The 13,828-nt window shown below is 55.7% G+C and overlaps 1 protein-coding gene across 2 annotated transcripts in view; it reads left to right on the top strand.

The window, feature by feature from the left end:
- Window positions 1-13,828, top strand: part of FBLN1 (fibulin 1) — an 82,315-nt gene that overhangs the window by 9,125 nt on the left and 59,362 nt on the right. For both annotated transcript variants that reach the window (XM_025282688.3, XM_025282689.3), the window contains exons 2-4: window positions 4,088-4,193; window positions 10,444-10,579; window positions 12,867-13,038. In XM_025282688.3, the coding sequence (XP_025138473.3) occupies window positions 4,088-4,193; window positions 10,444-10,579; window positions 12,867-13,038 (414 nt within the window). The remainder of the gene's footprint in view (window positions 1-4,087; window positions 4,194-10,443; window positions 10,580-12,866; window positions 13,039-13,828) is intronic.

The raw sequence follows: 13,828 nt of genomic DNA, 5'->3' as shown, positions 1-13,828 counted from the left end.
TGAGGTGTAGCATCAGGTAGGGCTGACACCTCGGTTCTCTTCTTGCCTCCCTCCCGGCCTAGCCATGTGCCCTGTGACAGAGTGGGGCCACGGCCTAGAATTCCGTCCCTCTTTCCCCTTCTGCCGATGGTGCCGAGTCCTTGCTGAGTGTGGGTGGGAGAAGTGATGTCGGCAGGGGGTTCTCCCATCACCTCCAGAAAGCAACAATAACAGTTTGAAGGAAGGGTTTTTGTTTAATGTTGGGTGGTCAGCTCCTCAGAACAACAATTATGGGAAAGTTACCCAAAGTAATTTTGACCCAAGGATGCATACGTAACTGATGTCCATAGGACATAAGGAAAGATAGCGTGTCGCACTCAACCTGGTTTCATTGGAGTAGCCAAGTTGGGGACCTTTAGAATCTGAAGACAAGGTGGGTTGAAGATGTTCAATCCAGAGCTGTGTGTTCCTGTAGTGAAATATCAGAAGTGATGTAGATGCCCAGAGACGGGGCATGGGCTGGAGACAAAGCTACTTCTACCCAACAGTGTGACGTGCCTGGCACGGTGGCATCAGCAGCAGTTTAAGGGGGTGAGGGGTTGGGGGTGGGAGGGCTGGGACCCTTTCGTGTGGGGCTGTTATGAGGAAGACAACAGTGTTCTGTCTGCTCTGACGTCTGCCGAGTCACCGTCCTGCCTCGCCGTGGGCTCCCCGTGACCCCTCTGATGGGGGAGTGCTTGGGGGGGCACCTCCCACCCGAGGAGGGTGTGCTGACCCCCCGCTGGGAGTTCCGGCTCTATGGCTTGGAGCATTCTGGGGACATTCTAAGTTTCTGGATTGAGGGAAGGACTTCACATTTTATTGTTCTACTGAGAATAAGCTTCAAAGTGCTCAGGGCTCCCCAGCAGGAATCATTTCCAAATGTTTCTGCAGCTTGGGGCACAGAGTTCTCGCCCTGCTGAGCAGGCTGCGGGAGTCTGAGCTTTCTTGCCCCACGCTCGCCTTTTCCAGAGTTGAGGGAGGTGTAGGAGCCGCCACTCGTACCCCAGCCGTTCTGCACCCCAGGACGGGGCCGTGTTGCCCCATTCCTCACGGGCAACGGCAAGCAGATTTCCTTTGTTCCTATCGCGTGTCCTGCAGCCACTGTTTACTGGAGCTCCCTGTGTGCTCGGAACTGTATAAGCTCTATCCGTCTCCTCAGCCACTCTGCAAAGGCATCGTGAACCCCCATTTTGCTGCTGAGGAAGCCGTGGTTCAGAGAGGTGAAGCGTCCTGCCCAGGGAGGGTCACAGAGCAAGCAAGCGCTGAACCTGGGATCAGATCCCAAGCCTGTTTGGCTCCAAAGCTGATCCTCTTCCTATTCAACCCTGTCACTGTGAAGGGCCAGCTTTGAGCTGAGGTTCGGGATGAGAAGCAGGCCCAGCTCTGCGTGGGTGGGAGGGCGAGGCAGACACATGTTGTCAATGGAGAGTTTGCTCCAGGCCGGGCTGCTGGCAGGCGGGCTACAGGAGGCGGGGAGAGGCTGGATCGGGCAGGGGCGGGGTGGGCCAGGGCTGGAGGCGCTATGAGAGCCCCAGGGGGCAAGGCCGCAGGCGGGAGAGCTACTTGGGGCCCGCAGGGGTTGGGCTGCGGGGGGATATTGGCCTCAGCATCCGGCCACGTGGCTGGTCACCGTCATCCTGCGAGTGAACCACGGGCATCGTATCTGTGACAGTCAGGGCTGGTGTTTCGTGAAAACTTTTCTTAAAATCAATTGGAGCAAAAATGAAGGAAGGAAGGAAGGAGTGGGACCCCTGGAGGTCATCCCCGCAACCGGAAGTCTCCCCCCATGGGGGAGCACTCATTTGAGAAGCCAGTGACACTCACTTTATTACTATCTGGGCCCCAGGCCACGGTGTCCCCCACAGTCACCAAACGGCTTTGAGGGGGAGCGTGGAGGAGGACAGCTGTGATGGGGAGGGGTCAAGTGGCCGCGTGGCTGTGGGCCGGCAGGCTTTGCCCTGGGATGGACCGTCACCCTTAATCAGCCCCCGGGGACTCCCACTGCCAGGCCGGGGTTGGGCGGGTGGATCTTCTGCTCAGCGCTCCCCAGAAGGCCTGGGATGGGGGTCCTGGGGTCCCCGTCAGGGGACTTGGCGAGGCCCTTTCTTCTCCTGGCTCAGAAAGTGGCCGGTACATTTGCAGCAACATGGATGGACCTCGAGATGGTCATACTGAGTGAAGTAAGTCAGACAGAGGAGAAGAAATACCATGTGACATCCCTTGGATGTGGAATCTAAAAAGAAATGATACAAAGAACTTACGAAGCAGGAAGAGACTCACAGACTTAGAAAACAGATTTATGGTTGCTGGGGGTGGGGAAGGGATAGCTAGGGCCTTTGGGAAGGTCATGTACACACTGCTCTATTTAAGATGGATATCAAGAAAGACATTGCACAGCACACGGAACTCTGCTCAATGTTATGTGCCAGCCTGGGTGGGAGAAGGATTTGGGGGAGGATGGATACGTGTTTATGTATGGCTGAGTCCCTTCGCTGTTGGCTTGAAACTACCACAGCATTGTTAATTGGCTGTACCTCAATGCAAAATGTTTTTGGTGTTAAAAAATAAGTGAATAAAAAGCAATTCAAGAGGAAACGGCCTGTCCAGCCTCTGGCTCTTCACGCCGGCATGGACCACACTCACTGGGTCTTCTGGGGGTGACCACTTGCTGCCTCAGGGCTCCAGGCACAGTTTCTCCCCAGAGGCGGTCGAGGTGGCCGTGGGCAGGTCGTCACCGCTGGTGTTACTGGACACACTGGCCTCAAGCTGAGTCCAGGAGTGGCCCTCTCTTCTGGGGCCACCTCGAGGGCTGGGCCTTAGAAGGATGGTGGGCTCAAACAGAACACCCAAGGCCCTTGGTGCCAGGAAACGGTGCCAAGCGTGGTGGAATTTGCCCCATGGGGTGTGCAAAAGCTAGCCGTGAGAAAGCATGTTCCATAAAGTCCAATTTTGAAATGTCCTGCCCAGAGGTGACCTTCTGCCCTGGTGCAGAGACGGTTGCCCCTCTCGCCCCCTCCTGGCCGTGAAAGGAACTGGGGCTGAGGGTACCCTGGTGCTGGGCGGCTCCTGCCTTTGGTAACCATGGGGTCCTCTCCTTCTGTGAGCCGGGGGGCCCGTCACGGGGCAGCCTGGGCCGTGGATGGAAGGCTGGGTGCCCAGCGCAGCCGTGAGGGCGTGGGTGTGCCAGCGGCCATCTTTCATTTTTGTAAGCAAAGAGGCGAATCTGTGATAAGTCTGGGGCAGAAACTTTCACCAGCTTCAGTTCTGAGGCCCTAGCAAGTGCCAGTGATGGTTAAATGAGAACACAGAGTGGGTCTCAGAAATGCAGGCTCCTTGCTTCCCCCCGGAGCAGGCTGGCTGCAATTGAGGCACCTGGGTTTCTGTTCCTTGCCCCCGGGTGCCCCCCTGGGTGCCCCTCCCGGGGTGCCCTCCCCCTGGGTGCCCCCCTGGGTGCCCTCATCCCAGGTACCCTCCCCCCGGGTGCCCTCTTACCGGGTGCCTGCCCCCCGGGTGCCTCCCCCCCAGGTGCCCCCCCCCGGGTTCCCCCCCGCTGGGTGCCCTCCCCCCGGGTGCCCTCCCCCTGGGTGTTCACTCTCCACTCTCGGGGGAAGCCTTCCTTGGTTGTCCCCATTTGGGGGACGCTCCAGGCCTCCTCCATTCTGCACTGTTATCTTTAGTGAGACAAACCGTCTCTGAGCCCCGCAGGAGTGAGTTGGTCGTGTCCTGGATACCCTGAGCACTGGGCTGTCCGTGTCCCCAGCCTCTGGCCCTGGGGCAGGGATCCTGGGTGCTGAGCCGCAGCCCTGACAGATCGTGGTTGAGGTGTCAGGCCTTTCCAGGAGGAGCACGCTCCTGGGTCTCCCAGCCCCAGCCCCAGTGGAGTTTTCAGGACGTGCTTGTTGAGTGACTGAACGGTGCTTCAGCATCACCCTGGGATGCTGTGTGCAGATGGTGCGGCCGGGAGTAGGGCGCCCTCGGCCACCCAAGGGAGGCTGCCCATCCCAGGGGCCCTGGGGGGTGTGGTGAGTCGCCTGCCGCCTGTCACCCTGTTCTCCTCCCTGCACAGCGGGCGCAGATGTCTCCATGGAGGCTTGCTGTGCAGACGGACATCGAATGGCCACTGAGCACAGGGCCTGCTCGCTGCCCTATGCCTCGGAATCCCAGGAATGCAGGTACGTCTGCCAGCACTTCACCAGAAGAGCTCTCCTCTAGACAAAAGCAGGAGAGGAAGGGAGAGTGGGTGGCAGACCCCCGGGGGGAGGCTAGGCGCCAGGGCCAGGCTGTGGGCCGGGGGGTGCAGTGGGCTGCTGACCCCTGCCTCCCTCTCTCCTCTGTGCCCCCACGGTCCTCGTACATGTCTCCGCTTACCCTTCCCCCTCCTCCCTGGCATTATCAGGGCATCCTGACATTTCACCAGGCTGCACGCAAGAAGATCTGGGTTTGCAGCCCTTGCTGCCACAGCTGGGCACTGTGACCAAGTCACCCAGAAGCGGGTGGTTACTGGGGGCAGGTGAGGTCATGTGATCTCAAAGCACTGGAAGTGCTTTGCCAGTAAAAGCACGGCCGCTTTCAGACCCCGACACCCAGACGAAGCCAGTCCCAGAGCAAAAGTCCTCCTAGGCCATTGTCCACTTTATGCGGTAGCCAGCATCTGGATCAGCTATGTTTATTCCTCTCTCTCTAAATTAACTCAAGCTCCTTCAGAGTTTTGGGAGGACGTAAGCTTACAATCAGAGAAGGCAATGGCACCCTACTCCAGTACTCTTGCCTGGAAAATCCCATGGATGGAGGAGCCTGGTGGGCTGCAGTCCATGGGGTCGCTAAGAGTCGGACACGACTGAGTGACTTCCCTTTCACTTTTCACTTTCATGCACTGGAGAAGGCAATGGCAACCCACTCCAGTGTTCTTGCCTGGAGAATCCTGGGGACGGGGGAGCCTGGTGGGCTGCCGTCTATAGGGTCGCACAGAGTCGGACATGACTGAAGCGACTTAGCAGCAGCAGCAGCAAGCTTACAATGGGCTTCCCTGGTGACTCAGTGGTACAGAATCTGCCAGCAGTGCAGGAGACCCAGGTTCGATCCCTGGATTGGGAAGATCCCCTGGAGAAGGAAATGGCAACCCACTCCAGTAATCTTGCCTGGAGAATCCCCATGAACAGAGGAGCCTGGTGGGCTACAGTCCATGGGGTCACAAAGAGTCAGACACGACTGAGGCGACTGAACACCTGACTGGAAGCTTATAATAAATGATAAATACATGTCATGTCAATCATCACTGTCAAAATAATATAAAAATAATAACAAGTCTTTAGGAAGCACCTACTTTGTGCTAGGCATTTGCTGCCCAGCATCTTGTTTAACTCTGTTACTGGCCCATTTTACAGATGAGAAAACTGAGTTTTCCCCCAGAGTGCTCAGCTAGAGGCATTAGGACTTGGACCCAGATCTGCTTGCCTGGGGAGCAGAGGTCGGGAGGCGAGGGTATGAACATGTTCCATCAAATGCCATCCATTCATGCTCTCTGCTCCTGGTCCGAGCCAAGGCAGCTTTGACCTGGGGGTGCTGGATGGAGAGCTGCCACAGACAGAAAGAATGCGCAGGGGAGGCTCTTCCGCCTCATTCTGGAGTCTTGCATTTGTGTTGGCATCGAGCATTGAGAGGCTGCTGCCTGCCAGCAGTGACGGAGGATGTAAAGCTCCATTGAGGAAATTCTTGAAAAGTCGAAAGCATTATAGACCAAACAAGGGAAGGAGAGAAGAGGGCGCTCGGATTGTCTGAACTGAGTGGGAGACTGTGCCATGAGGATTTACGGCGTGTCTGATGAGTAAGAGCTGAGATCTTGGCGTGAGGCTTCGCACTAGAAATGTCAGAGGGTGGCTGGCAGTTTGGGGCGAAGCTAGCTGGTGAGTGCCAAACATTCTGTTTACAGACTGGGCCCAGAAAGGCAGACAGGCCCTGGGGACCCATCGGGCTTGCTTTCAGGCTGTGTGACTTGAGCCAGCTTGGACCCTTGGTTTCCCCAAATGTTAAACCAGGACAGTGATGATGACCGAGGGGAGGGAAGCAGCCGGGACCACCACCCTAGGCAGAAGAGTGTACTCGTCTGCTCAGGCCACCAGCACAGACACCTCTGCCCGGGCGGCTTAAACCACAGACATTTACTGCTTCACAGTCTGAAGACAGCCGTCTGAGATCCTAGTTCCTCCTGACGCCTCTCTCCTGGGGTTGGAGATGCCACCTTCTCCCCACGTCCTCATGTCTTCTCTCTCTCTGTGTTTCTGTCCTAGTCTTTCTTTTTTAAAAAGCATTTTTATTAAAAAAAAATTTTTTTTGGCTGCAGCTCGCAGCATGCAGGATCTTAGCTCCCCAACCAAGGCTGAAACCTGTGCTTGTAGAGGAAGAACAGAATCCTATCCACTGGGCTGCCAGGGAAGGCCCCACAAGTTCAGTGTTTTTAATGAAGGGAGAGAAGGGAGAGAGCAGGTCAGAAATCAAATCTGGGTTATGAGGGTGCATTTATAAGTTAAAGGGTACAGGAAACAAGAACTAACAGCCACCTACCTGGTCACTCAATAATTCCAGCGTTATTTTTCTCCTTCAAAGTGTCATTGTGCCAGGCCCTCGGGTTTTAAGTTTTCATTCATTTGGCAAATCCTGATGGATCCCTGGTGCTGTTCTAAGCTCAGGGTGAGGAGAATGGGATTGCATGGGTGGACAGGCCCCAGGCCGAGCCCTCCTGGGCAGAGCTGGGGGAGGAGGGCGCCCAGGGTTCTGTGGTGCCTAAGAAGCCCAGGGTTGACACACTGGTAAGTGAGAGGATCGGAGAGGACTGTGGGCGCCCCGGCACCTCCCAGCGCACCCGGGTTCTAGCCGGGCATGTGTGGCTTCTGCCCAAGCCTCTGACACATGGCACATTTGGGGGTGATCAGGAGAGATGGCAGGTGAGGTTTCACTTCAGGCATCGCCGTGCATTATAGTCTCAACCAAATACGATTGGCCTTGTGACCCAAATGTGGTGGTTCAGTCGCTCAGTCGTGTCCGGCTCTTATGACCCCGTGGACTGCAGCCCGCCAGGCTCCTCTGTCCATGGGATTCTCCAGGCAAGAATACTGGAGTGGGTTGCCATTTCCTCCTCCAGGGGATCTTCCCGACCCAGGAATTGAACCCGGGTGTCCTCCATTGCAGGCAGATTCTTCACTGACTGAGCTATGAGGGAAGCCCAAATATAAATTTGCCTAAAACTTTGGGTTGAATGCAGCCCACGAGGGAATTTGGATCCACATGGAGTTCACAAGTGGTGCTAGTGGTGAAGAACCTGTCTGCCAATGCAGGATACCTAGGGGACGTGGGTTCAATCCCTGGGTAGGGAAGATCCCCTGGAGGAGGAAATGGCAACCCACTCCAGTATTCTTGCCTGGAAAATCCCATGGAGAGAAGGGCCTGGCGGGCTATAGGGCCTGGCGGACTATAGTCCATAAGATTGCAAAGGGTCAGACATGACTGAGTTGACTTAGCATGTTAGCATGGAGTCGAAACCTAAAGCAGATCCTGAGCTGATGTTTCTCAATCCACCAGTCACTCTCTGAAGCCCTTCATTTATTTCACAATTTGTATTGAGGCTATCCTGGAGGAGATGGAGATAAATCAATGAACAAAATAAGCAAAATCTCTTCAGAGGATGCAGATGATGACATGGTAAAGCCTCTGGTTTGTAAGAAGGCACGAGGTATCATGGGAAAGGAAAGCCCAGGGACAAGAGGCTGGGTCTCCTGATCAGAGTGGGTTTAAGATTTCAGATAGAGATGTTTGAGGGCACCTTGCTGAGAATGGGTGTCTCACCAGGGCCTGAAGGAGGCGAGCAAGCCAGCCAGGTGAATGCAAGATCTCTTGTCCAAGTCGAAGGGTAGTAAGGGGAGAGCAGCTCCGAATCCGCCTGCAATGCAGGAGACTCAGGTTCGATCCCTGGGTCAGGAAGATCCCTGGAGGAGGAAATGGTAACCCACTCCAGTATTCTTACCTGGGAAATCCCACGGACAGAGGAGCCTGACGGGCTATAGTCCATGGGGTTGCAAAGAGGTGGACATGACTGAGCAACTAAACCACTGTCCAGTTCTCCGGACGCCTAGCTCTGGCCCAAGCCCACCAGTGCAGAGTGTCATAACTGCTATCCCAGAAGGACCTCCAGGACATCCCTCTCATCCCTGAAGCCTCTGCATGGGCCTGGCACACAGTAGGGTTGCAACCAAAAAAAATTTTTTTTAATTGCAGTAAAATATACATAATACTCAGTCATGTCCAACTCTTTATGGCTCCCTGGACTGTAACCCTCCAGGCTTCTCTGCCCATGGAATTTTCCAGGCACAAATACTGGAGTGGGGTGCCATTTCCTGCAGATTGCACCATCGTGACCATGTTTAGGGGTACAGTTCAGTATATTTGCATCACTGTCTCACCATCCCCAGAACTTTTCATCTTCCTAAGCTGAGGCAGAAACTCCTTGTTACCCTCCCTGCCCCAGCCCATCCCTTCTGTTTCCCATCTTCATGAGTTTGACTCTTCTGGGTCCCTCATACAAATGGAATCACAGTATTCTTTTGTGTCTGGCTTCGTTCACTTAGCTCTCTGTCCTCAGCGTTTCTCCACCTTGTAACACGTGTTCGGGTTTTCTTCCTGGTGGAGGCCGTGTTCAGCTCCTTTGTATGTGCAGACCACACTTGGCTTGTCTGTTCCTCGATGGATGCTTGGGTTGCTGCCGTCTTCTGGCGGTTATGAATCACGCTGCCGTGAACCTAGGTGCGCCAGTGTCTGAGTCAACTGCTTTCTATCCTTCCAGGTTTATACCCAGAGTTGGGATCGCTGGATCCTATGCTCATTCTGTCTGAAATTTTTTGAGGAACTGCCATGCTGCACCATCTAACACTCCCACCCACAGTGCACAAGGGTTCAAGTTCTCCACAACACTCGTTTTTTTCTGTTCAGCCAGTAAACATCTTTGAATGAACGGACAGTTGGACCCACATCTGTTTGCTCTCCCTAACAATTTAGTAAAATGCCGGTTATTTGCAAATTCACCAAGGGCATGAGCCAATGTGTGGTAACAGAGTATAGGCATGTTTCATTTTCTTATGCTTCAAAGGTTGGAATTTTTTTTTTTTAACAAATTGAAGGTTTGTGGTAATTCCATGCTGTCAGATGATGGCTAGCATTCTTTAGCAATGATGATTTTTATTAAGGTATGTTTTACTTTCTAGACATAACGCTACTGCACACTTTATGGGCTGCAGCACAGTGCAAGCGTAAATTTTATATGCTCCAAGGAACTAGAGAATTTGTGTGACTCATTTTACCGTGGTGGTCTGGAACTAAACCTGCAGTCTATCTCTGTGTGTATTGATAGATCCAGGCTGGAACCCATGGACAGTTCTAGAAGTGCATGAGAAGCTGGGTGAGGAGCTCCAGCCCCACAGAGTGGAGGCTGGGGCCAAGGTCGCCTGGCCGGCCACACCGGGAGGCCGGCGGGGCCCCACCCTCTCCGGTCCAGCGCAGGCCTGGCAGCTCTTCCTGCCCTTGTTGGCAACCCCAGAGCCAAGGTTCTCCGAGGTCTGAGGGGAGCCACGCCTGTGACCACACACCTCTTGCTCCCTGACGTCCCTTCCCTCCTGCCTGGAGCTGTGTCTGAGGGACCACCTCTGGCAGATCCACCTCGTGGACCTTCTTCCCGGAGACCCTAGCAGGGCTAGGAGATGGGGGTGCGGTGGCCCAGGCTCAATGTTGCTACCATCCATCACCCTTGGCTGTGGCAACCTCCTCTGCCTCGCTGGAGCTATTTCCTCTGATTCTGGAACCTGGGGAGATGCGTATTAATAAAGGATGAGAGGGTCCAGGCCCGAGCCAGCCCTCATCTGTTTTTTAAATTTATTTTTAATTAAAAAAAACCCAACTCATTGGGCTGTGCTGGGTCTTATTGCAGCATGTGGGATCTTTAGTAGCAGCATGTGGGGTCTAGTTCCCTGACCAGGTATTGAACCCTTGTCTCCTGCGTTGGAAGCGCAGAATCAGCCACAGGACCACCAGGAAAATCCCAGCCATAATCTGATTTGTGTTATAAATAGCTGGGAACTTTCTCTGGATGAGGCTCAGCGCTCAAGAGAGATGAAGTCGGCCTGTCGAAACCACTCCCAGACACCGCCGTGCATTCAGTCTTTCTAATCAAACACTGTTGACCACCTTCCGCATGCGGGTGCTGTGTGTGTATCTCGGCGTGTCTGTGGATGAGCGGCAGGGGTGGGGGAAGGAGGGGGACCCTCAAATGTGACAGGGCTGCCGTCCCCGAGGGGCTACTGCTCCCAGGCCCTGGGTACACCTGGCAGACCCTCCCAACCCCGCAGAGCCCCTGGCACATCCCACACCCTCTGCCCACAGGATGGTTCAGGAGCAGTGTTGCCAGAACCAGCTGGAGGAGCTGCACTGCGCCACGGGCATCAACCTGGCCAACGAGCAGGACAGCTGCGCCACGCCGCGCGGCGACAACACCAGCCTTGAGGCCATGTTCGTGAAGGTGAGGACCCGCCCTCCCGGCGCAGCCGTCCCTTCTGCAGTCCGAGGCCTGGGGCGCTCTCCTCCCTGCACCCCGAACTCAGACAGCCTTTCCCTCTGAGCAGCAGGGTGTGCAAAGCCCTGGGGGCTGGAAGGGCCACTCAGGTCTCCCCACCAGCTCCCATTTACCCAGTAAACTCTGGGCAACACCCCAGGGTTTCAGCATGCGGGGTCTAGTTCCCTGAACAGAGATTGAACCCGGATCCTCTGCATTGGGCGCGCAGACTCTTAGCTCTGCAGCCCAGGCCCCTTCCAGCACTGGGAAATGGGGTGAAGTGACCCAGCCCTGCCCTGAAGACTGCCAGCAGGGGTCCCCAACCTCCGGACTGCGTGCCGGTGCCTGCTGTTGGATCCACAGCGGCATCAGATCAGATGTAAAGCGCACAATAAACAGTGTGCTTGAATCGCCCCAAAACCATCCTCCACCCCAGTTCGTGGAAAAACTGTCTTCCGTGAAACCGGCCCCCGGTGCCGCAAAGGTTGAGGCCCACGGACTGCCAGTCCCAGGGCTTCAAACAGGGACGCAGAGGTCAGAGCATGGGTTACCTGGACTCATGGCCTTCTGAACCCTCAATTCAAGGTAGGCATCCCCACCCCCGCCCCCAGGAGGCCCTCAAACGCCTCTACTCTCCCCAGCTAGTCAGAGTTCAGAATGGGCCCCCACGTATGCCTCTGAGAACGCATGGCCTCCATAACTGCCCTAGAAGAAAAGACTGAGGTTCAGAGAGGCCCACACTCCAAAGTGACCTCTCAGCAAGGGTCCTTTCGAGATCAGCAGTGAGGCAGGGCTGGGGACAGGGTCATCTGGCCCAGAGGGAACCCTGTCCAGAAGGTCAGCGATGAGTGGATGTCATCACCCTCGACTCCAGGTCCAGGCCAGGTCCCCGGGGCCTCTGTCCCTGTGGAAGGCCTGCATCTTTGCACGGATGTGGAGAGGTTCCTGAGAGCGTTCCGAGGTCTGAAAACTGCAAATAAACTAGGCTGTCCCTCCCTTACCACTTACCAAGGGAGAAAAACAGCCCGACCAGGAGGAGCTCAAGTTTGGAAAGTTAATTAACCTGTCATCTGGGTTTCTGGTGGAGGTGCCAGGTGACGACACCGGATTCCCTGGAAGAAAGATTTCCTGTTCCCCGTTAGGAGCCCATGAAGTAATTTCAAGGAGCGATAATTGGAATGAAGTCTGGATTCCGGGAGGGAGAGTGGGGCTCCTTTCTGGGGCTCGTCTTTTCACACAGAGTGGGATGTGGAGGGATATTCCACATTGAGGAGTTGGGGGTCCAGTGCCCCTCTGCCCGCCCTCAGCCTTTGTGGGCTTTTCATGGGAGGAGGCTGGGTGGGCAGGGGAGCGGGGGCTGGTTAAGGGGGTTCCTGGGAGCTGGGACCTGAGATGCTTAGAGCCGGCCTTCCAGAAAGGGGGCTCTGCCTGGGTCCTCAGACTTCAGAGAAAGGCCTGGAACATTCTAACGGGTGTGGAAACTGATCGCTTCGGCCAATGAGCCATTTATGTTTCTGGGAAGTATGACTCAGGACGTATGAGGTGGAGGAGGTCACTGGGGCTCCTGTGCTTCCTGGAGAATGCGAGACCCTCAGCTTCCACGAAGCTCAGGCTAAACCACCTCCCCCGCTCCTGCCATAGACCTTTGGAACGTTCTGTGCGTTTCTTAGAATGATGACCGAAATGGAACTTTTCATGTGCCAGGGGTGAATATTGTTTCCGGGCTTCAGACGTGACTTTGGGGACCCCTGGGGCATACAGGGGACTGTGGCAGCCCTGTCCCTCACCTGCTGACCAGTCTTGGGGTTCTCTTCCTGCGATCTGAACCACCCTGCCTGGGGTGAGGAGGAGGAGACGGGTGTATATTCATCGTTCCAGGCGTGGTAGAGAAATCTCAGAGCGTGCAGAAGACATGGACCCTTAGGGAGCCCGTGTGGGAGCCCCAGGGGCCCCTCTCCTAGCCCCCCTCTCCCTGGAGGCCCTGCTGGACCGGCTGGGGTTTGGGGGGCAGACAGGTGTTGTGGAGCGTGTGCTAGGATCAGCGCCTTTAAGGCAGGACCTATGAGGTTCGGGGGGCAGCAAGCCTTGGGCTCAGCTGGCTTTGCTATTTCCTGGCAGCGGTTAGAAAAGGCAGCCGAGTCAGGTGTGTGACTTCCCCGTCAGGGGAGAATTACCACGGCGGGGATGAGGGATCCGGGGGATCCGCCGTGTCACGGGTCTGGCTTCTCCATCGAGTCTCTGCCTGTGTTTGCAGAGGTGCTGCCATTGCTGCCTGCTGGGGCGGGCGGCCCAGGCCCAGGGCCAGAGCTGTGAGTACAGCCTCATGGTCGGCTACCAGTGCGGGCTGGTCTTCCGGGCGTGCTGCGTCAAGGGCCAGGAGACAGCAGACTTTGCCCCGGGGGACGGCGGGGACCTCCAAGAAACAGGTAAGTCCCCCTTTTCTTTCCTCTGGGGCAGGGCAGTCGGTCGAGGTTATTTAGAGAAGCAGAACCAATAGGGTGTGGGGAGAGAGGGAGAGAAGGGTTTAATTCACTGGCTCGCACAACTAGGGCGGCTGGCAGGTTCGAAACCTGCAGGCTGTGTACGCAGGCTGGACGCCCAGGAGAACACTCATCTTCTGGCTCAGTTCGGAAGGCCGTCTCCTATCAGAGTTCCTTCTTGCTTGGGGGAGGCCAGTCCTTCTCTTAAGGCCTTTGCCTGATTGGATGAGGCCCACCCACTTGATGGAGGGCTGTCTGCTTTATTCAAAGTCTGCTGATTGAAGGGTCAATCTCATCTAAAACATACCATCCCAGCTGTGTCCAGACTGGTGCTGGATCAAATATCTGAGTACTGTAGCCCCACCAAGTGGACATCTAAAGCTGACCATCACGGGTGGTGTGGGCTTGTGTGTTGACCGTTGCCTTAACTCTGCAGAGACCAGTTCTGGTTGTCAGAGCAGGTTCATGCTTCTCGCTGTCCTGGAGTGAAACCGAGGGCTTGGAATCTGGGATCTGACGAATCTGTGTTCATGTCCCTGTCCTGACATGTATTTGGGGCAACCTGATGGATCCAGGTCTCAGTTTCCTCATCTGTGAAATGGGGATGCCTACAGTCCCACTCACTCGGGGATGAAATGGGAGAAGCGGTACACGGCGTTTGCCGTCACAGTTCGTTTCGTCCCACCAGCCGCCTCGGGCAGCATAGGTAGCTGGCCGCGCTGTCGTTCACCATGTT

The sequence above is a fragment of the Bubalus bubalis genome, chromosome 4 (assembly GCF_019923935.1).
Source record: "Bubalus bubalis isolate 160015118507 breed Murrah chromosome 4, NDDB_SH_1, whole genome shotgun sequence".
Taxonomy (NCBI): domain Eukaryota; kingdom Metazoa; phylum Chordata; class Mammalia; order Artiodactyla; family Bovidae; genus Bubalus; species Bubalus bubalis.
The sequence above is the reverse complement of the archived record's forward strand: the minus strand, read 5'-3'. Positions and strand labels throughout refer to the sequence as shown.